Source organism: Chelon labrosus (genome assembly GCF_963514085.1).
Source record: "Chelon labrosus genome assembly, chromosome: 11".
Taxonomy (NCBI): domain Eukaryota; kingdom Metazoa; phylum Chordata; class Actinopteri; order Mugiliformes; family Mugilidae; genus Chelon; species Chelon labrosus.
In genome coordinates, this window is record NC_140344.1 from 13,420,177 (window position 1) to 13,441,221 (window position 21,045).

At 46.0% G+C, this 21,045-nt stretch overlaps 3 protein-coding genes across 3 annotated transcripts; 1 reads left to right on the forward strand and 2 right to left on the reverse strand.

The window, feature by feature from the left end:
* Positions 1 to 59: 59 nt before the first annotated feature.
* Positions 60 to 8,638, reverse strand: rab3il1 (RAB3A interacting protein (rabin3)-like 1; the record flags this gene model as incomplete). The annotated part of the gene is made up of 12 exons (XM_084555681.1): positions 60 to 1,282; positions 1,382 to 1,448; positions 1,548 to 1,647; positions 2,049 to 2,072; positions 2,296 to 2,408; positions 2,497 to 2,625; positions 3,416 to 3,529; positions 3,713 to 3,946; positions 4,111 to 4,188; positions 4,611 to 4,706; positions 4,843 to 5,026; positions 8,430 to 8,638. 12 exons carry the CDS (start codon positions 8,636 to 8,638, stop codon positions 1,197 to 1,199), a joined length of 1,434 nt encoding a protein of 477 aa, XP_084411807.1. The 3' UTR covers positions 60 to 1,196.
* Positions 8,639 to 9,543: 905 nt separating this feature from the next.
* On the forward strand, positions 9,544 to 13,613 carry best1 (bestrophin 1; the record flags this gene model as incomplete). Its single annotated transcript, XM_084555965.1, has 9 exons — positions 9,544 to 10,236; positions 10,745 to 10,839; positions 10,928 to 11,161; positions 11,318 to 11,472; positions 11,573 to 11,650; positions 11,901 to 12,053; positions 12,147 to 12,227; positions 12,311 to 12,462; positions 12,548 to 13,613. The coding sequence occupies exons 1-9, from the start codon at positions 10,085 to 10,087 to the stop codon at positions 13,611 to 13,613; spliced, it is 2,166 nt and encodes a 721-aa protein (XP_084412091.1). The 5' UTR covers positions 9,544 to 10,084.
* A 273-nt stretch (positions 13,614 to 13,886) lies between these two features.
* fth1b (ferritin, heavy polypeptide 1b) lies at positions 13,887 to 15,631 on the reverse strand. The gene is made up of 5 exons (XM_084555050.1): positions 15,551 to 15,631; positions 15,368 to 15,471; positions 15,138 to 15,284; positions 14,892 to 15,017; positions 13,887 to 14,809 (listed from the first exon to the last, which is right to left on the reverse strand). Exons 2-5 carry the CDS (start codon positions 15,467 to 15,469, stop codon positions 14,651 to 14,653), a joined length of 534 nt encoding a protein of 177 aa, XP_084411176.1. The 5' UTR covers positions 15,470 to 15,471; positions 15,551 to 15,631; the 3' UTR covers positions 13,887 to 14,650.
* Positions 15,632 to 21,045: the final 5,414 nt, after the last annotated feature.

The window sequence follows — 21,045 nt, forward strand, 5'->3', positions numbered from 1 at the left end:
TCTACTGATAAAAAAGAGATTTGCTAGATCTATAAATCAAACACGGTACAAAGCTGATAGTCATGATACAATGCTGTGTGTTTAATGGAGTGTTTACACATTTGATTATCAGTAAACTGAGGTTAAGGAACCTCAAAGCCCTTAATGAGGCTAACAAGCAGTTATTGCACTTTCTGATACAATATTCTTAATTTTTAACTTCACAGGACTTTTCTGTAAAAAACAAAAGGCCATGTATAATAATTCATCTATACTATGAGGTACAACCAGTATACACTGTGTAATATGGCTATGTTCTGCATTCATGCAAAGTCACTTATGGCTTTTACTGTATGTACATACTGTTTACGTGCAAAACTATAGTTGAAACATATTACAATCACTCGTATTAAAGCTTGTTTTCTTTTCTATGTTGTAAATCTCCCACTATTGAGCGTGTCGGCGTGATAATAACTTATTAACGATACATCTGATTATCAATTTAAGGCCTAATCTGAAGTTGTTTCTTGCAAAGAGGCCGAAGGTGATGCCTTTGTTTTTTAATACATCCAGACCAGGAAGTGCAAGAGTGAATCAAGAAAATAAAAGCTGCGCTGAGACGCAAAGATTTGTCTGTGGCGTTTTGAGCTGATAGCTAAAAGCAGCTAAGAGATGCTAGCAAGAACTGTATACAGGTAAAAACAAAGAAAACAGCCCCGACTATTGCTCTGGGGAAACAGTTCAAGTATTACATGACATAGTTGTAATACTCTGAGGTAAGAGACTGAACTCTCTGGACTGTTTCCATTTTGTGTTGTGCTCATCAACAGATTAATGAAACATTAACATGAGAAGCTGTGAGTTCTCCACCGGGGAGATTTAGAGTAATAATATTAAAAATATTCTCCATATTAGTGGAGACAATTACTGGGTAGTTTCCTGTCATGTTGTAGAACAGAAAAATATATCTGACATGTCTGGGACTATCACTAACATCATTTCATTTGATGTTTTTTTCTGCACAGCTGGCTTGATTTTTATTGACTTATTGCTTTTCCAGAAGTGGCACATGAGCATTTTCTTCTTCCCTTGTTGGTTGATCTCTGCTGCAGAACTAAAGCCGATCAACAACTGATCTAAGACCTGCGTGTCACCACAGTTACCCAAGACAGTTCTGAGTAACGGAGGTCCTGCTTGGTGTTTCAGTGGTCTGCCCTCTAGCCCTGGTCAGTGAGGTAGAAACCTAACTTGGCCACAGTCATCTCTCTACGAAGACGCGTCACCTCCCAGAACATCTGCTCCGCTGGACAAAGACATGAAAACAACACACACAACATGGCTTATCCCAGATTAAAAACACCCGGTCGGCAAAATGATTATTATAATGTAAATTATAACTTACCATCGTGCCTCACCAGGCCCTGCTGGATGTACCGGATGTAAGTAAAAAAATTGCAGACAGCTGTGATCTAGAAAGGTGAAGAAAGGACAAGGTCACATTTAGCAGCTCTCAGCAGTGGCAACACAAATGTTTCCACTGAAGGTTACAGAGGAACGGCGATAGTTACCCGTGCTCTACTCGAAGGAGAGATGTAATAGTAGCTCCCCTTGTCGCCAAGCTTAATGCGATGACGGCAGAGCCGCGACAAGCCACTTAATGCGCATTTTCTACAAGTGGAGATCAGCTGTCAAATATTACGGCTACATCATGTGGACACACACAGTCATTGTTTCATGACAGCACACACTGAACATGAGGTGCAGCTCTTCAGCTATTCATGAATGAAACCTACGTGTTAACTTTGAATGCAATTACATGAGAGAACAGAGACAGAGCAAAAACAGAGGAGCACAGTGAGAGAAAGTTAGTCACAGAAAGATCAGGAAACAGGAAATGGTTCATGGCTGCATTATTGTAAACCCAGACACATACCAGTCCACATCTGGATCATTATTTACAGCTTTGTTTGCAACTTTCAACACATCCGGACAGGAGAACTGCATTTCATGCTGCAGTGATGTGAGTTAGTGAAAAGTTGAAGGGGTGATTTGTTCCTGAGAGGACTTACGTCTCTACTGCAGCTCTAAAGCCACTGAAAAAAAAAGATTTTAGATCAGACAGTGATTAGAAATGTGCTCGCTGATTAAACCACGCCCAGGTACAAGGTGTGACAGTGAAAAAGGCTTCAGCTATAATCCCAAAGCATCAGTGCAGGAACCAAAACCAAATAAAGGTGAACGCCCAGTGTTGACGTAGCCATTGTTTAGCAGTGAGTGGTGAAACAGAGAGCAGTCATTATTGACGCGGTAACTCACTTAGGACCTCCACACTCCACAGCCGAGGCCTTAACCATCGGTAATGCTGACATGGCCACGGGCTCGATAGTCAGAGAGTTGTTTTCCACGGCGCTCTGAATCAGCTGAGACAGCTGTGGAGGACAGTTACCAATAATATTAACATGCCACGCATTAAAATATAACGCAGCAGGCTGAACCAAGAAGCACTAAGAGTCTGACCTCCGATCTTGTGAATGAGAGGCAGGGTCCGATATCTTCTCTGTAAACACGACTCAGGAAGGCGGAGGAGCGGTCCAGACTTGGATGCTCCTTCCACATCAAAAACTCTGCAAACAGAACGGAGTCCATCTGCAAAGAGAAAACAAATCACTCGCTCAATACGTCGCCTTTTAATGTGAGCTAACCATTACCCACCTTAACTTAAAGCAGCAATAAAGGAGGTGATATACTGACAATATACTAACAACAGAGCAGCTGAGCTTGGCTGTTGCTCTAGGATGGATATATGTTATAATATGACTTGAAACCTGCTTGACAAGTGTTAATTAAATCACTGGTATTAAATAATAAACCTACAAACATCTGATTACACAACACTGTTTAGGTACTTTATTGTCCGACAGATTCTGAACACAACACAAACCAACAAACGTGATTTTAAAAATCGAAGAAATATCATAAAAGACCTCCAAGAGCTGGGTGACTAGTTGGTTACAAAGACTCTGCAGTGATTTTTCACACCCCATTTCACAGACACTTCTTGCCGTTTGCATTTTCAGTGGACCTCACCAAACATTCACCAGACTTTCAGCTGATTCAAGAACACGTTACAATAAGACTTCCTCATCTAAACACAATGAGTTGTAGTTAAAAAGAAAATAAATTTGATAAACTTTCACTACAGCCTGACTGACTGAATTTAATTTAAGCGACATAAATCAGAAAGCCCGTGTTGATCTAACAGTCACACTCAAAGAACCAAGCGTCTGATCGCACTCCAGAAATATTCACTCAAACTAGACGGATTATTTTGTGCTCTGGGAAAATAATAAACTTTTGTGGGTTCATAAAAACAGATGATGACAGAAAACACTGCCAGCAGCTAACTATAAAAGATTTATGAGGGGTCGACAGTTACCTGTCTGCCGTCAGAGTTTAGACTCTCACCCTGCTCCTGCCAACGAGGGTCATAGTTACAATTGACAAAGTGGCCAGGAACCAGGCAGAGAATCAGAGAGAGGAGAGCAGCAGGCTGAGAGACGAAGAGATGCCACAGATAGGCAGGTAGAACAAGGCAGGGAGAGATTAATAGTGAGAGAAACAAAAAGGAAAGAAGATACTTGAAAAAGGGGAATTACAGGCAGGTAAAGAGTTAAAGTTACAGAAACGTACTTGATGGAGAAGAGAGATAAAGTACAGACTCCTTTCAGGTTACCTCTCTGTCCTCTTTGGCCACAGGCTGAACGGAAGCTGATGAGGGTTCTGGTTTTTCCGGCGCTAGAAAGGCACCGCTGGCGCTCTTGTTGCGGATGTGGCCCCCGACGCGTTTGTACGTTCCTCTGGTTGCTGACGACTGCAGCTGTGGATGCAGCTGGCGGTTTGGTGAAGACGGTGTGGACGTCAACACCAGGGTCTTGAGCGCCGTCACCTCTGCTTGCAGAACGTCAATCTGAGAGGGGAGATTATTATTATTATTATAAGAGTTTGGACACAAGATCATTTGTTGAAAAGGTTTAATTCAGAAGATATTTAGGTGGCACGGGTGAAGAGACAAAAGGGTCAGCTCTTCACGTTTTATCTGGAGTGAAAACGCAGTGAAACATCTTCACCCACCTTTCCTTGGGCCTCCTTCAGCTGTTTCTCTGCTGCAGCTTGTTTCACATTTGCCTCCCGCACCATCTTGTGAGCTTCCTGATGACGAGTAGATTCAAACATTAAACACAGCAACGGCTCAGGACTCAGATAAAGTTAACGACAAGCTGATGAACAACAGTTAAAAAGAGACACGTTTCCCTCAAGAAATGATCGACACCAAAACTAAACTAAAATGAGAGTGAACATTAAAACTAATGAGTAGAGACAACATTACAAGTAAAGGCTTCTGTTATTTCGTGTTAACTGAATATGTAAAAAGGACATTGTTTGCTAACAGGGAGATATGAACTTAAACAGAGTTGTTCTTTTTGTTGTCCATAAGTGATGCAAGTTTAAAACATACAGTAGAAAATTTGTGGTAAATGCAAACTGTGAATTTTAGGACTTCAACACACTCCAATTATCATGAGCTGTCAAAATGACAGGACACTCAGCAGAGAGCCGTGATTACTGCTGACCTCAAACAGACTGGCAGTCAGCTCCTCCAGCTCTTGCTCCAGCTGGTTCCTGACTTGCGACAGACGCTCGCACTCCTTGTCTTTGAGTTTCAGTTCCTGAGACGTGCAGGAGAAAACGTTGAGGCCACATTTTACAGGGAACAACATTTGCACTGTCAACTGTTTTTTTTTTTTTCAGGTCACGCTATCTTTTGTATGCCCAAGTGTGTGAGAATTAACTAGGATACAACACCTTCTTTGCAGCGTCCAGCTGCTCCCTGAGGATCTCTGACCCCTTTTCTCGTATTTCTTTTTCTCTGACCTCCAGCGACGAGCTGCGGAGCCGGGAGAGCGCGCCATGACCTCTGCCTGAGGTGGGCCCGGCCTTTCCTCCTGCCTCCAGTCTGGACTCTGGGTCTGGATCCAGATCTACCAACCTTCACAGGAACACAAGCAAAAATATTTGTCCAGACTGTAACACCAAATATAAAACCTCACCATTAACTCATCAGCTGAATGCTGAATTCAAAAGTTACTGTTGATTTAAACTGGATTGTATTATTGACAGTTGCGTCTAATTAAACAGAGCTGAGCGGAGAACATTATGATGTGACTAACTCAGAGGATGCACGGTATTTAAAAGGTCAATTACTGTTGCTGCTCCTGGATCATATTTGCATATTCAGGCTTTTCAGTAACACAGTTTCCATTGAAGAGCACTTGATGCCATGAGTTTGACTGATTGATAGATAGATAGATGGATAGGTTTTATTTGTCACATGCACAGTTATACATAGTACAATGCACAGTGAAATGTATTGAGCTGGTATTTATAATCGGTTTCACGGCAGACATTTGTCTAGTTACCGTACACAAACTACAGGTGACTCCATTTGATTCAAGTGTCCCAGGAAGGAGTTAAAGTCCACCAGTTAGCATGAACAGTGTCAGGAGCCTGAACCTGAAGCAGTCAAATTATATTTGCATCTATGCTTTTCCTGCTGTGACACGAATAAAAGTTTGAAAACTTATTTTACAACGTTAAAATGTATTTTACAGCCCCACTGTGTCTGACAACGTCAAATCATCCTTGCTCTACTCTTATGTAATCACATGTTCCCACGGCTCTAAAGTCCCTTCAGTCAAGGACCGGGAAAAGACCCCGAACCATACTTTGGGACCCTCAGTATTCCTCACATTTCATTTAGTTAAAGCTTTAGATTCCACACTATTAGTCTGAGTTACTTTATCTCCAGGTCGTATATAAGTTCATGCTCAAAGCAGCTGACTACCTGCAGACACTAGCAGACTCTGAGCTAACTAGCTGGTTAGCTAACACAACTTTTTGACACGGAGAGGTCTCCCGTCAGTGTCCGCCCTTACCCTGTCAGTGTCTGGGACAGCAGAGAAGCCTCCCACCCTGTCCGTGTATCTGTCAGCTTCTCCCCTCCAGTTTCCGTCGGCGATGGTGATGTGGTTCAATTATAAAAGTACTTCCCAAACTGCGCTAACGTTAGCTGGTTTCACTGAAACTAATCCCAGCCGCTTTAAATCACGGCGGAGGAATGCGGACGCTGACGTAGACAAATAACAACAACAACAAAACCAGGACTCGCAAAAACAAAACAAAAGAAAAAAAACTAAAGAAAGAGCGAGATACAGCAAACACTCTCCAGAAATCTCTTTCAACGCTATCCTCTCATTATTTTCCAGCTCAGAAACCAGTGTCTCGTCTGTTTCTGCAGTCGTTTCTCTCTGGTCACATGACAGCGCATCCACTCCCATCGACCGGACCGGCACATCCTGTCCGGAGCCTGCAGAGGCACCAGCCCGGCCTCATAATGGATCACCTCAGGGCTACATATTTATTTAAACTCTCAAAATAATAATAATAATAATAATAAAAAACCTGCAAGTCACGAGTCTTCTCTCAACAGTTCCCAAACTTTCACCAAACTTATTTTAAAACAGTGTCATGTCTTGTTTGACCTGCTTTGGGACCCCAGGGTAAAAGTTTGATGCTGGGGTAGATGAGCCACTGACCCCTGTCTCATCCTATGCATTCAGCCCCAGTGCTGTGCTCTGTGGTAACTTAATGTAATTACTAATGAAACGTGCAAAACTGAATACTATATTAATTAATATCAACAGAGATCTAATAATAAAGCAGGAGCAGCTGAAATAAACCTATTAAATCATCACTATGGTTCAGTTATAATAATTGACGAAGCACAAACCACTTGACATACTGTGCATTAAGTCCAGAGGCTTTTAGGGCAGACGACTCTATTTGGATACACTGCCACTCACTCTCAATCACGTATCAATTGGAAATTAACATGAATCAAGTAGAGCAGAGATTCACTGAATCATTCATTGAAGTAAAATGCATCATCACTTGGCCCAGACAGAAAACTTAATATTAATTCTCATAAGATGTGTTAGAGCTACTTCTCATACACAAAAAGCCCTGGATAGTTTTTAATTGTCATGTGCCTTGGTGAGAAATATTAAAAAGTATATATAATAATAATAATAATAATGGACATTTTTGAAACTTAGTTCAAGTTTTTGTGAGAATGTCTCTTGGTGGACATGCATTATCAGACAAAAACACAACAGCGGGCAGGTTGGTGACTGAGAAGTTTAAGACAGTCATAATGTGTAATAACAGACTCTGCATCCGCAATAATCTCTGCATCCCTTATCTGAATTCACTTTCTTCAATCTGTCCCTGATCTCTCTTTCTTCCCTCATTTCCTGTCACAGCTCTCCTGTATCCTCTAATTCCTAAATCCTGATTTGCCCCTGCTAGAGGCCTAAAGCTGCACTGGGCAGTCTTTACTACACCTGCAGGATGGAGATTTTACATTCAAAACACGGCTAAAATAATCCTATGTCGGAGTCACGCTACTAGATATACAGCACACAGATGTCTGGTTGCTGGTTTACATATTACATGGAATGATTTGACCACCTCACTGTCACCACTACGTGATGGTGAAAGCTTCAACAATCCTAAAGGGAACACCCTCCACAGTGAACCAGAGTCGTAACAGCGTAGCTCATCAATGCCTCATCTGTCTTTTTAAATTTGAATTGAGACTTTTTTAACTCCACTGCATTTATTTGATAACTTTGTGTGTTCGGATTAATTATTAATAATACAAATTATAATCCACAAATAAATAATGGTGTCTTAATGTTAGCTTAAGATTCAGCTTCATCTTTACCAGCTTCAACTTTAAAGCAATGGATGCATCAAAATGCATAATAACATTGTATTTATTCTGAAAGGGGGCATAATGGATCCTTTTACTTTTGGTACATCTAGTATATTGACAACTATTTGCTATACTGATACTTTTAAATCAGTAAAGAATATAAATGCAGGACTTTCCCTTGTAACGGAGTATTTCTAAACGGAGTTCCTTTTCCATCTCCGCATGTAAATTACTCTGTAAAGCAGGTTTCTTTATACTGGAGTCGAACTAAATATATGTCTATTAAAACTACATCTCATTAAATTATATGTTGTTGATAATGTACGGAGTCACACAGTTGTGTCTACAGGATACAGGAAGAATAGTCTTTACTTTACAAACCGCTAGGGCTATAGTTACATAAACGTATCTTTACATATTCTGTGCACCAAATCTAAAATTATGCCCTGTGTTCATGTCCGTGTTCAGCTGGTGTTTTGTAGTTCTTAATAAAACTCATCCGTATAACTTCAAAACAACAAACCTATCAAACTGTTCTTCAAACAACAAAGCTTTATGTTCGCTCCACACAGGGAAGATCAGACTCCTCTGTTGTGCTTCCGGATTTAACACTCACCGTCCAACAACACATCCCTCGTCCTCAGTGACCTTGCTGGACTTGTGCCGGACTGCAGGCACATTAGGCGTCCCGAAGAAGACTGCAGAGGAGTACACTGCTATTCCAGATCTCCCAGACTTGAGGACTTCATATCCCGGGCTCGACGAATTTGAAGACGTTGGAGAGGAGGAAATCTGGACACTATGAATTCCCTCAAAAGCATCCATGTGTCTCTCTCAGACAGCACGGAGACTCATCAGACACTCCTTGGTATCTCCAGTGGTCTAAGAGGGTCCTGCTGTCTGTGGGCGCACAAGTTTCAATATGTAACTCTGTTTCCTGTCGCTTAAGACTACAGGGAAACTAAATGGTTCATATAAAGACAACCACCACTTAAACACCTCTCTGCAGGAGAGCTAAAGAAGGTCAGGCTCTTTTCTTTGCAGGTAGTCATGCTAAAGGAATTCCTTTCTTTGAGATATCCAGTGTAAATATTAAGTTAGAAAACAGTGTGCGCATGTATCACACGCATACAGGATGTAATAAACTCCACGAGGATGATGTAAAGACAAAGAATACTTAGCGTATACTCACCGAAGTGGACCAAACAGATTCTCATTTGCAACAAAAATCTGCAAATACAGCAGAAATTCTGCTCACTAAACTCTCCGCACTTCGCCCTGCTGTTGGTCCCCTGGTTAAACCGGAAGGGTTAATCACTAAACACCTCCTGACCAGTAACAATTCAGCTGTGCACATTTTTTCCAGCAGAGGGGTTCACAGCCTCACCTGACCAGAAGTTTGCCACAATCAAATACAGAGAAACTGCTTCACATAGAAATAGTGGAAGCACCTACAATCCAGAGATGAGATTATGTTCAATGTGTGTTTAACACAGCAAGAGGTAGAGAGAAACGCTCATGCCTGTGTGTCGAACTTTAAAATAATGACTCAGACTTGAAATCTGGTTCATAGAGTCATATTTCTGATCTCAACACATCCACTCAGTGTTCACGCCTTAAATCAGCCTGTTTGTGGCAGTGTGGGCGCCGTGCTGTCCTCAGATTTGTTCAGATTAACGGGACCTGGCCTCACAATGCAGCTTTGTTGCAGAAACAGATTAACACATCAAGTGACCGGAGGTGTAGGAGTCCCTTGCTCTCCTTTTCTTTCCTGCTTTCCCTTTTCCAACATTCGCCCCGGACGCCGCCGCCACACATCTCGAGCCACAACGACCACGATGGCCAGACGCCTCCATTCTCGGAGGTAAGTGGGTAAATTTGACCTATTGTGACCCTCACACTTGTATTTCTCTGGTTTAGCTTTTATAAGTTCAATTAAGGTATAGAGGCTAATTATGTCAACGATTAAAATGAAGAAATACATTAATTTAAATGCTTAAGGGGAAAATGTAATATTCATTTCAGTGGATTTAGTACGAGAACAGTGCCAGAGTATTTCAATACAACAGGAATGTATGGACTAAAACCTCTGGATTACAGTCTATATAGTAAATACAACTGTTTCATCCTTTTAGATTTGTGACCACGTTGGCCTTATGAGATCCAGGTTGACTGCTGAAGCGGAGCTCAGACGAAGCACAGAGTACCACACCACACTGGTTTCCTTCATGTCTGGCCACAGTCAGCCAGCAAGTTGGCCAGCAAGCAGCAATGACAGTGACGTACTCCCGCAGAGTTGCTGATGCAGGTCTGGGGACCTTCTTCCACCTGCTCCTGCGATGGAAAGGCAGCATCTATAAACTACTCTACAGAGAACTCGTCATCTTCACCCTGCTCTATTCCTTCTTCAGTATTGTTTATAGGTAACGTTTCAGAGAACGATCTTCAAACTTTGTTATCAATAGGGTCCAGTGATCAGTGCAGTTATCACTTTTTGCTTGCTTTTAGTTTATTTACAAATTAGTTTTTCAGATCCCACTTTGGGGATCACACCCAAAGTGGGATCTGGGGATTTATGGATGTCTGTGAGTCATCTTCAGAGGATCATGACTGGAACAATAAAATGCTACTTTCATTTTCAATGCTTTAAAACAAAGAATAACTATACCGTAAGAACGGCAATCTGTTTTCATCTTTGGTTATCTACCAAGGTCAAAGTGGATTCTTATGGGACAGAGATTCTCAAATGCAGGCCACTACATGGTTGTATATCTGTTACCTTTGTATTTAATCAACAGATACACAATTCCCACACACATAAAACAAATTAAATTAGACAGGTAAGCGTGGTACAAGGCCTTTGTCCCAGATCTCCCTCTAGAGATTTTGAACTGGTAAATTAGAGGATTCACCAGATGTTTCCTTCACCAGGTTTGTGTTGAGTGATGATCAGAGGAGGCTGTTTGAGAAGCTGTCTATATACTGTGACCGCTATGCAGAGCTCATCCCTGTGTCGTTTGTGTTGGGTGAGTTTGAGCTGACAGTTTTCCTTCTTTTAAGTTCTCCTGTTGCTGCTTGGCGCCGTGATCTAAAGCGGTAATTCTTTCCTTTCAGGTTTCTATGTTACCTTGGTCGTGTCCCGCTGGTGGGGCCAGTTTGAGAACGTACCCTGGCCAGACCGCCTGGCGGCTTTAGTAGGAGGTCATGTTCGCGGGGCTGACGAGGCCTCCAGGCTGACTCGTAGAACTCTGATGCGGTACGCCAACCTCTCCGGCGTTCTCATCTACCGCTCTGTCAGCACAGCCGTCTACAAGAGGTTTCCCACCATGGAGCATCTGGTGCAGGCTGGTACGATGTGGCAACCAAAACACCAAACTCCCTGTTCTTGTTCCTTCTGAACACATCCAGAGATGCCAGATGATTCTTGAAGAATCTGTGAACTCATACTACACATTACTACTGGCTGTGTACTTTTCATTTCCATGTTGTATTTGTGCCTCTCAGGCTTGATGACGTCTGAAGAGTTGAGGCACCTGGAAGATTTGCCTTCCCCTCATAACAAGTTCTGGGTGCCCTGCATGTGGTTCGTCAGCCTGGCTCTGAGAGCACGGACTGAGGGGCGCATCAACAACGACGTGGCCCTCACAGCCATTCTCACAGTAAGCGTTCAGGGACATGTGTCTCAAGATATCTTAATTTTTGGCTGGGAAATATTTTCTGGTTTTTCATGAACCTGTTTTTTTTTTCCCCTCCGTTTAGGAGTTGAATAGTTTACGGGCAAAGTGTATGAAGCTGTACGGTTATGACTGGATCAGCCTTCCTCTTGTCTACACTCAGGTTATTTTTGATACCGTATCCAGTGCCGTAGCTGATATAGACAATGACAGTGAGCTAGTATTACGCCACTAAATAATGTAATCGCTTTCTCACTATAATGATCAGGCCTCAAATGATTCACTCAGCTTAATCAAAATGCATTTGATCAACAAAAATGTGACCAATGAAACAACTCAACAAGGGACTTGGTTAATTTTTCTCTGAGGTCGCTGTGAATCTCTGCCAAACTTGACAAATGTCTTTTGTTTAGGTGGTGACGGTGGCAGTATACAGCTTCTTCCTGGCTTGTCTGATCGGTCGTCAGTTCTTGGACCCAGCTCAGGGGTACCCTGGTCACGATCTGGACTTCTATCTGCCTGTTTTTACCCTGCTGCAGTTTTTCTTCTATGTTGGTTGGCTGAAGGTGAGGGACAGCCGAGAACATGAACACAGACATTTTATTGATTTGTCCATTTCTGAACTTTATTGATGTGGTCTTTTGTTTTCATGGCCTAAGGTGGCTGAGCAACTCATTAATCCTTTCGGCGAAGACGACGATGACTTTGAAACCAACTGGCTTGTTGATCGTAATTTGCAGGTGTGGATCAATCTTTTTTTCTATGAACTGTATCACCGACAGTGGAAAGTGTCTGACTTGCAGTGGTTTTCACTGCGTCTCAGGTGTCCTTGTTGTCTGTGGATGAGATGTACGACAGTCTGCCACTGGTTGAGAAGGACATGTACTGGAATGAGTCTGAACCGCGACCTCCCTATACTACGGCCAGTGCTGAACACCGCAAACCCTCCTTCATGGGCTCAGCGCTGGATATCAGGTTCACTAATGTTCTTATTTTCTGGCAGATAATTCTTGAATATCCTACTTCATACAAGGTTAACTTTCTTCTTGACCTAACCCAGCGTTCCTAAGGAGGAGATGGAATTTCAGTCCAATCTGGAGCAGATCAAAGAACATGAAGAAGCCAACTACTCCACCCCACTGCTTGGAGGCCTGGGTCGTCTTCTTGGTGTCCACTCCCCTAACTTCCCTCGCTCCTCCCGCGTCTCTCTGCTGCGCCGCCGCCCTGGAGCTCCACTGAGCCGCTTCCCTCTTTACCTGCACCAGGAGGCACCACTGACCCGCCAGCCTCTGAACCAGGAGCGAGATCCAGACTATGCTTTCTCCACCACGCACTTGTATGAGAGGCCAGGTTTCTACAGCTGTCCACAAACACCCATCCACTGCGTGCCCCCTGCAGTGCCCCGCCCTCGACCTTCCCGGAGAACCCAAAACGAGTGGGATCGCAGCTGTAGCTCCCTCGCTCATCCAATGGTGGGCTCGCAGGTGCTACCTCCTGACACCCCTAACCACATCCCCCCACCACCGTCCTCTGCTTTCCCCTGGCTGAGTGAGGATGGCGAGATGCAGAGTGCCCCCACTTTCTCTTTCCCGGACCCGCTACCTGAACTTTGTCCAATATCTAAGCTCAGACCGGGACAAGGCCTGCTGTCACGGCGGCCCCCGCCTCCTCGCCTCACTCTAGACACCCTCCCACCAGCTGACAGCCAGGCTGGACCCCCGAGCGCTCGGGCCGCAGGGAGTGGTGGAGAAAGGGTATTCTCGTTCACTCCTCCTTCTCGCACAGCGGCAGCAAATCCTAGTAATCCCAACAGCAGCTCTAGCAGCATTAATGCAACAAGCACCAACGGTGCCGGCACGACGGGAAGTCTCTGCAACGGTACAAGTCAGAGTAATTTTAGTAACCATGGGAATTTCAGCACCAACATGAGGGCAAGCAATGGGGGCACCAACGGCGGGCTCAGCAATATTATGAACACAGTTTCCGCTTCAGCGGCTTCGCAGCAAGAAACCAATCAGCAGAATTCACCCAATGATTCAGGAATCTCGTTGGCTGAAGGGGACCTATTGGGTGTCCTGGTGGACGGTGGGGCGAACAAGACGGCGGGAGGGAGCGAGCACAACTGAGAAAAGAAAATCTGAAACAGCATTTAAAATGTTTCTCAACAACAAGGACTATGTTGCTTCTGAGATTCTTTCCATCTGGAGCCAACTTACCCATAAGTGAAAATTATTTGTTGCAAGCAGAGTATTAACCTACTTGTAATGCAAAAAGCACCTTATGAGATTAAGCAGTCAACATGTGAAGGAAAAATCAAAGAAAAACAAGAGGTCAAAATGTGTATATTCTTAACCTCTGGTAGTCTTAGCATTGTTTCCACTGGCATTCTCGATATATTACTTATCAAATGTTATGGCTTCTTTTGTCATTATCAAGTTATTTTTTAATAAAAACCAAAACCTGAAACTATTTGTGTACTTTATTTTCTTGTTTTACAATCATACTGAATGCACAGCTTGACTACATTTAAGCAAATGTAGGCCTATGCAAAGGACTTGCAGTCTAATGAAGAAACAGTCAAGGAAACACTTTCACGTGGCTCACCAATCACATAAGTGTGTATTGGTTGTGATAAGATATGCTACTTAATAGTGAAGTCCTTAAGTTTTGATTCTGTGGGCCAAAAAAATCAATATAATTATGTGTTCTTTAAAGTATGGATTATAATTTGACAACTGTGTCCTAACAGCAGTTAGCACTGACTGTGTCTGAAAACACACAACAAAAAAAAACAGTAAATTTTTTAATAACAATGACAGAAGTAAGTAAATAATATATGTATTTTCCAATGCAATGTAATCTTGTGCATAATAAAACTCTTAAATCTTCCAGTAGCGCCGTCCAGGATCCAGAAGAGAAGCAAAGATGTAGTTGCAGCCTGAAACTATCACTATAATTTAAGCAAAATAGGAAATGAAAGGTTTGCTCGGACTTTACTTTAGACATCTTATGATCTTTTGCCGTCTGGAATGTAATGTGAAGTGATGTCTGTGGTGGTCTAGTTTAGAAAAGGATCTAACAAACATAAATAAAGCAGCATAGTACGTATCATATACAGTACTTGTCAGGATGGCTTTCAGGAGTGAGAAGGAAGGATGGCGGGTTAACTTCCTTCTTCAGCCATGGTGTGTTTGTCAAAGAGGTACTCAGCCATGCCACTCTGAGGTGCTCCCATGTGGCGCAGGTTTGAGATCCAGTCAGCGAGCTGTTTTATGGATTTGACCTGCTCATCCAGAAAATGTGTTTCTATGAAGTCACACATCTGTGTGGAGAGAAATAACAACTTGTTAGGCTGTAATCTTTCAAGTGAAAGATATAGCACGCTCTCCAGGTTTTCTTCTTACATGAGGATCATTGTGTTCAGTGGCCATTTTCTGCAGGTCCAGCAGGGATTGGTTTACACTTTTCTCTAGCTGCAGGGCACACTCCAAAGCCTCCAGGCTGCTCCCCCAATCATCTCTATCAGGTTTCTAACACATAAATAATTCATTACAATTCATCACTGATCTGTTTCAAATAATACCTGACTGGTAACTTTGGTTCTAGAAGAACACACTATACTTTTTTTCTGTTTATGAGAGCATCCTTACCCTGATGTCCTGCAGAAATATTCTGCCTCCGCGCTCGTTTTGCAGACTCATCAGCCTCTCTGCATGCTCACGTTCCTCTTTCGACTGTGTGTGAAAAAACTTTGCAAAATTGGGAAGGGCTTTGTCATCCCTCTCAAAGTAGTACGCCTAAAAAAGGAGGAGAAAATCATTATAAAACCATTTATTACCTCTAAAATAACACTGAACTAGGATACGTGAGCATTTCTTACCATGGAGAGATAAACATAAGAGGCGTAGAGCTCCAGGTTTATCTGTCTGTTAATGGCAGCCTCACAGTCCTGGTGGAAGTTTTGTCTGATTTGCGAGGTCATGCCTGTATAGATCATTACAGTAAATAAATGAACGAACAAATGCGAGGCTGTACATCACATATTACGCAAGTGTGTCAAGACCTTAGAGGGGTCAGCTGAAGCAGTGTGTGGTGCATAAACCATAACCTGGACACAGGTCCAGCGGACAGATCTGCCCTGAGATTCCCGTCATTAACCTAATAAATGGAGGTCAGTGGAAATAAGTACAACTATTTACATAATAATCCAGTCTAAAGTAGATCTTATACTGTAAACAAATCCAGATGTGTGAAATAAGAATGAGAAATATACTGATTTGTGTGCATTGAACTATTAAGGTAGACTTAGACTTAGATAAACTTTATTCATCCACGAGGGAAACTGCTTGGTCACAGTAGCTTAGTTGTACATAAAAAACACTCTAAGAACCTCAGCTAAAAAAAAAAAAGATTAAATTAAATTAAATAGAAATAAAAAATAAGTAAAATAAAATCTAGTAAGATAAAATAAAAATAGTATAAGCAAAAATGTACAAATTAGCATATTAGCATATGGTACAAATGTACAAGAAATAGAGAAGGAAGAATGTAAATTATATATACAGGGTAAGGTGTAAGGTGCAATAGTGTCCATTAACATTAATAACATTGAGTTATGTTACAGAAAGGTGAGTTGTTGTACAGCTGGACAGAGAATGGTATGAATGACGTCCTGTAGCGTTCAGTGTGGGAGCGGAGCTGGATCAGTCTGTTGGAGAATGAGCTCCGCTGCCCCTCTATAGTCTGGTGTAGTGGATGTGATGGATTGTCCATGATGGAGAGCAGTTTGTCCAGTGTCCTCCTCCAGCAAAGTACAGGGCGCTCGCATCAACAGACTGGTAGGAAATACGTTAAAAGACCTGAGCTTCCTCAGGAAGTACAGTCTACTCAGTCCCTTCTTGTACACAGCATCACTGTTGTCCCTCCAGTCCAGTCTGCTGTTCATGTGGACTCCCAGGTACTTATAACGGTCCACTACTTCCACCTCCAGACCCTGGATGGTGATGGGCTCTACTACTGGTGTCCTCTTCTTCCTGAAGTCAATGACCAGCTCCTTGGTCTTGTCCACATTCAGGGGTAGGTGGTTTGTCTGGGACCACTCCACAAAGTCCGCGATCAGTGTCCTGTCCTCCACCTCCTGTCCATCTCTAATACACCCAACCACTGCAGAGTCATCAGAGAACTTCTGCAGGTGGCAGGACCCAGAGCTGTACTGGTAATAACTTTAGGTTATTTACATAACCCCGGTTCTCTGAGTAATATGAGTGAGATGTCTCACTATGGGATGCACGCCTCGCTGCAGCCCTCAGAAGCATTAATCTCATTACGCCAATCCTGATTGGCTGGTGAACGTGTCCGTCCGCCATAGGTAGTCCCACCTACCTTAAATAGCTCAGGCGGACGGCAACACGTCATTCAAGATAAGCACCTCTTCTCACTCGCCCAAGCAAGAAGGGTTGTCTGGTGAGACATCTCACTCATATTACTCAGAGAACCGGGGTTATGTAAATAACCTAAAGTTCTCTTTCATAATATTTCGTTCGATGTCTCACTATGGGATGTGGTAGCTCCCGTATTGCCAGACAAGCTTATCTAGCGTCCACCAACCCACAGGGAAAAACACTCTGCTCCCATCAGGACAGTAAAACCGCGCGTGCCACGCACGGCGCGGAGACGTCCAACCTATAGAAGCGGACAAACGTGAGAGGCGAGGACCAACTCGCCGCAGCACAGATGTCCTGAACAGAGACTCCCCTGAATAAGGCCCAGGATGCGGCCAAGCCCCGAGTCGAGTGCGCTCGCAGGCCCACAGGTGGCTGCAAACCCTGACTCGTATAGGCCAAAGCAATCGCCTCCACCATCCAGTGGGATAGGCGCTGCTTCGTGACAGGTTTTCCTTTATGAGGATTAGCCCAGGAGACAAACAGCTGATCGCTCCTCCTGAACCCCTTAGTCCTGTCCATGTAAGTGCGCACCGCACGAACCGGACATAACGCATGTGACTGCTGGCCCTCTGATGAAGCAGCAAAAGCCACAAGGTCAATAGGGGAACATGAGCCCAACACCTTGGGCACAAAAGCCGGGTTGGGCCTCAAAATCATCCTCACATCCCCCGGGAAGAACTGAGCGCATGACGGATGTACCGAAAGCGCATGGATGTCACTAACTCGTTTGGCCGAAGCCAGAGCCAGCAACAACACAGTCTTCAAAGACACGTGTTTCAAATCTGCTCCCTCCAGTGGTTTAAAAGGAGGGCCCTTAAGTCCCTCCAGAACCACAGCCAGATCCCACGGAGGTACCAGCGGTCTGGAAACGGGGAGGAGCCTGCGCGCCCCCTTCATAAAACGGCAAACCAGAGGGTGCTGGCTAGCCGTTCGCTTCCCAAACCCCACGTGACAGGCGGCGATAGCCGCCAAGTACACTTTAACCGTGGAGAAGGCTTTTCGCTTGTCAATCAGGTCCTGCAAGAATGACAATATCACTCCTACCGGACACTGAAAAGGAATGTGGCCGTTACTGTGACACCACCCCTCAAACACTCTCCACTTACAGTCATATAAAGACCTAGTGGAGGAGGCCCGAGCGCTCTGAATCGTGGAAATCACACGCTGTGACAGTCCCATAGCCGACAGATTGAGCCATTCAGGGGCCAAGCCCACAGCGCCAGGCGTTCCGGGTGCGGGTGGAAGACCGTCCCCCCCCCCTGCGACAGCAGGTCCCTGCGCAGCGGGAGCTGCCAGGGCTGAGCGCACAGTAACCGATATATCTCCGCCAGCCAATGCATCGCAGGCCAATGCGGAGCTACCAAAATCAGTGCGAGGCCGTGCTCCCTCACTCTGGACAGAGTGGGGGGTATCAAGGCCAGGGGAGGGAACGCGTAAAGAAGCTCGTGCGGCCAGGCGTGCGCTAGTGCGTCTACGCCGAGGGGAGCATCCAGGCTGCGCAGAGAGTAAAACAGCGCGCACTGCGCGTTCTCTCTCGACGCGAACAGATCCACCGCGGCCCGACCATAGCGGGACCATATCTGTCCCACAATCTCCGGGTGCAGAGCCCATTCCCCGTACACCGGCGCGCCTCTGGACAACAGGTCCGCGCCCGTGTTCAGCGCGCCCGGGACGTGCGTCGCCCTCAAGGAGAGGAGACGGCCGCAGCTCCACAGGATCAGTTTGCGTGCCAGCATGTGCAACTGACGGGAGCGCAATCCCCCCTGACGGTTGATATACGCCACCGTCGTCGTATTGTCCGTCCTCACTAGGACATGATGACCCATGAGAAACGGAAGGAAATGTTTCAGGGAGAGGAACACCGCTGAAAGTTCCAGAAAATTTATGTGAGCCCGCTGGAGGTCCGATCCCCAGCGGCCCCTCACAGACCGGCCCTCGTGAATTCCGCCCCAACCCGTCAGGCTGGCGTCCGTAGTGACCACCTTCCTGGACAGGACGGAACCCATGGGCACCCCCAGGGTCAGAAAGGACGGGGCCCGCCAGTGGCGCAGCGCCCTGGCGCACTCCGGTGTGACCAACACTCTCCGCGCGCCATGACGCACGGGATCCAACCCACACGAGGCCACCCAAAGCTGGAACTCCCTCATGTGGAGGCGACCGAGACGGACTACGAGGATGGCAGACGCCATCAGTCCGAGTAACCGAAGACACAATCTGAATTGAACAGACCTGCCTGGATGAAAAAGCGCGAGACACGTCCTGAAAGCTTTCACTCGTTCCGCCGACAGGTGCGCCGTGAAAGTTACCGAGTCCAGGGATAATCCCAGAAAGATTATGCCCTGCGCCGGGGACAGCGTGCTCTTTTCCGCGTTTATCACAAAACCCAGATCGACTAGGTGCCGTGTGAGAATACGCGTGTGCGCCCTGGCCTCCTGCTCCGATTGTGCCAAAAGCAGCCAATCGTCCAGATACGTGGCCAAGCGGATGCCCCGCCGTCTCAGCGGGGCTATTGCTGCTTCCGTGCACCGCACGAACACCCTCGGGCTTAAAGACAGGCCGAAAGGGAGCACGCGGTACTCGTAGCAGATCCCCTGGAAAGCGAACCTCAGATACTTTCTGTGGGGAGGATAGATCGGGATGTGGAAATACGCGTCTTTCAGATCGACAGAAGTGAACCAATCGTTCTGACGCACAAGACGCAGCAGGGATGCGTGTGTAAGCATCCTGAACTTGTATTTCCTCAGATATTTGTTCAGAGCCCGCAAATCCAGGATAGGGCGAATCCCGCTCCCCCCCCGTTTGGGGACCAGAAAATACCTGGAGTAAAAACCGCTCTGACACTGTGCGGGAGGGACGACACATATTGCTCCTTTGTTTAACAGTGAGAGGATTTCCTCTCGTAAAACACGAGCTGACTCTCCCTGAGCCTGGGATTGTATTATACCGGCGAACCGCGGGGGAACAGCGGCGAACTGCAGCCTGTAACCCTTCAAGATCGTCTTTAACACCCAGGATGGGGCTGCGAGTGCGGCCCATCTCTCCCATCTGAGAGAGAGAGGCGACACGCATCGCAGTCCCTCCACCACGAGAGGCGCCCGTCGTGGTGCGGTGGCGCCCTCTCGTGGTGGAACGACACGGTCCCTGTGCGGCGCCGTGCATTTTTGCCCGGGAGGACAGCGCAGCGGCTGGGACCTCACAGCCCCCACCCCGGGGAGAGCCGCGGCCTCTCGCCGGAGGGGGGCAGCGGGTGTCGCCACCGCGCTGCTTATTTTGACAAATTTGGCTTTTATTAACTGCGCCCTTAGCCCGCGGCCTGGATGCGACAGTGGAACACACTTTATTTTCTGCGTGAAAACTTGTGTATGTGTGCGTGCTTGTGGACATGAGAGAGGGGTAACCGCTGAACCCTCCGCCGTCAAATGTCCATCTCTCCCGGCTTGCTCTGGCACGGTCCGTGGCAGCTGGGAGATGGGGGCGTGGGGGACCCCCAGGTGCACGCTCAAAAGCCAAACAGGTGGAGCTGGAGAACGGGGAACTTCCAGCTGCAACACCGGTGGAGAGAGGGGTGGTCAGGCCGCTCTCTTCTTCTTCCTGGCCTGGTTGCTGGCAGCTTGCGCGGGCCGCGCCGGCGAAGCTGCAGTCGGGGCCGGGGGTTTTTTGGGCCAGCCGGGCCGACCAGGCGGGGCAGGTGGGGCGGGCTGGGGTCTCAGCTGTTTCGGCATTTTGAACTGCGAAACCTGAGAAGCGGCCTGCGCAAAGGTTTTACGCTGCGCAGGTGGAGAGGGCGCTGGGGGCTTTCGAGGGAGGCAGAGCTGGAGAGCTTCATCCTCCTTCTTTTTGGCTTCACACCGCCGTTGCATCGAGGCCAACGCGGAACCAAAAATCCCCTCCGGGACAATGGGCATGTCCAGGATGTCGTCCTTCTCTCTGTCCGACAGGTTGGCGAGGTTAAGCCATCGCGCTCGTTCCTGCAGGACCATGGTCCCCAGCGATCTCCCCGTGGCCTGGACCGCGCAGCGTTGGACACGGAGACACAGGTCGGTGATGACCGGTATTTCCTCCCACGTTGCTGGGTCTTGAGTTTGCGCAAAATCCTCGCACAACTCAGCCTGAT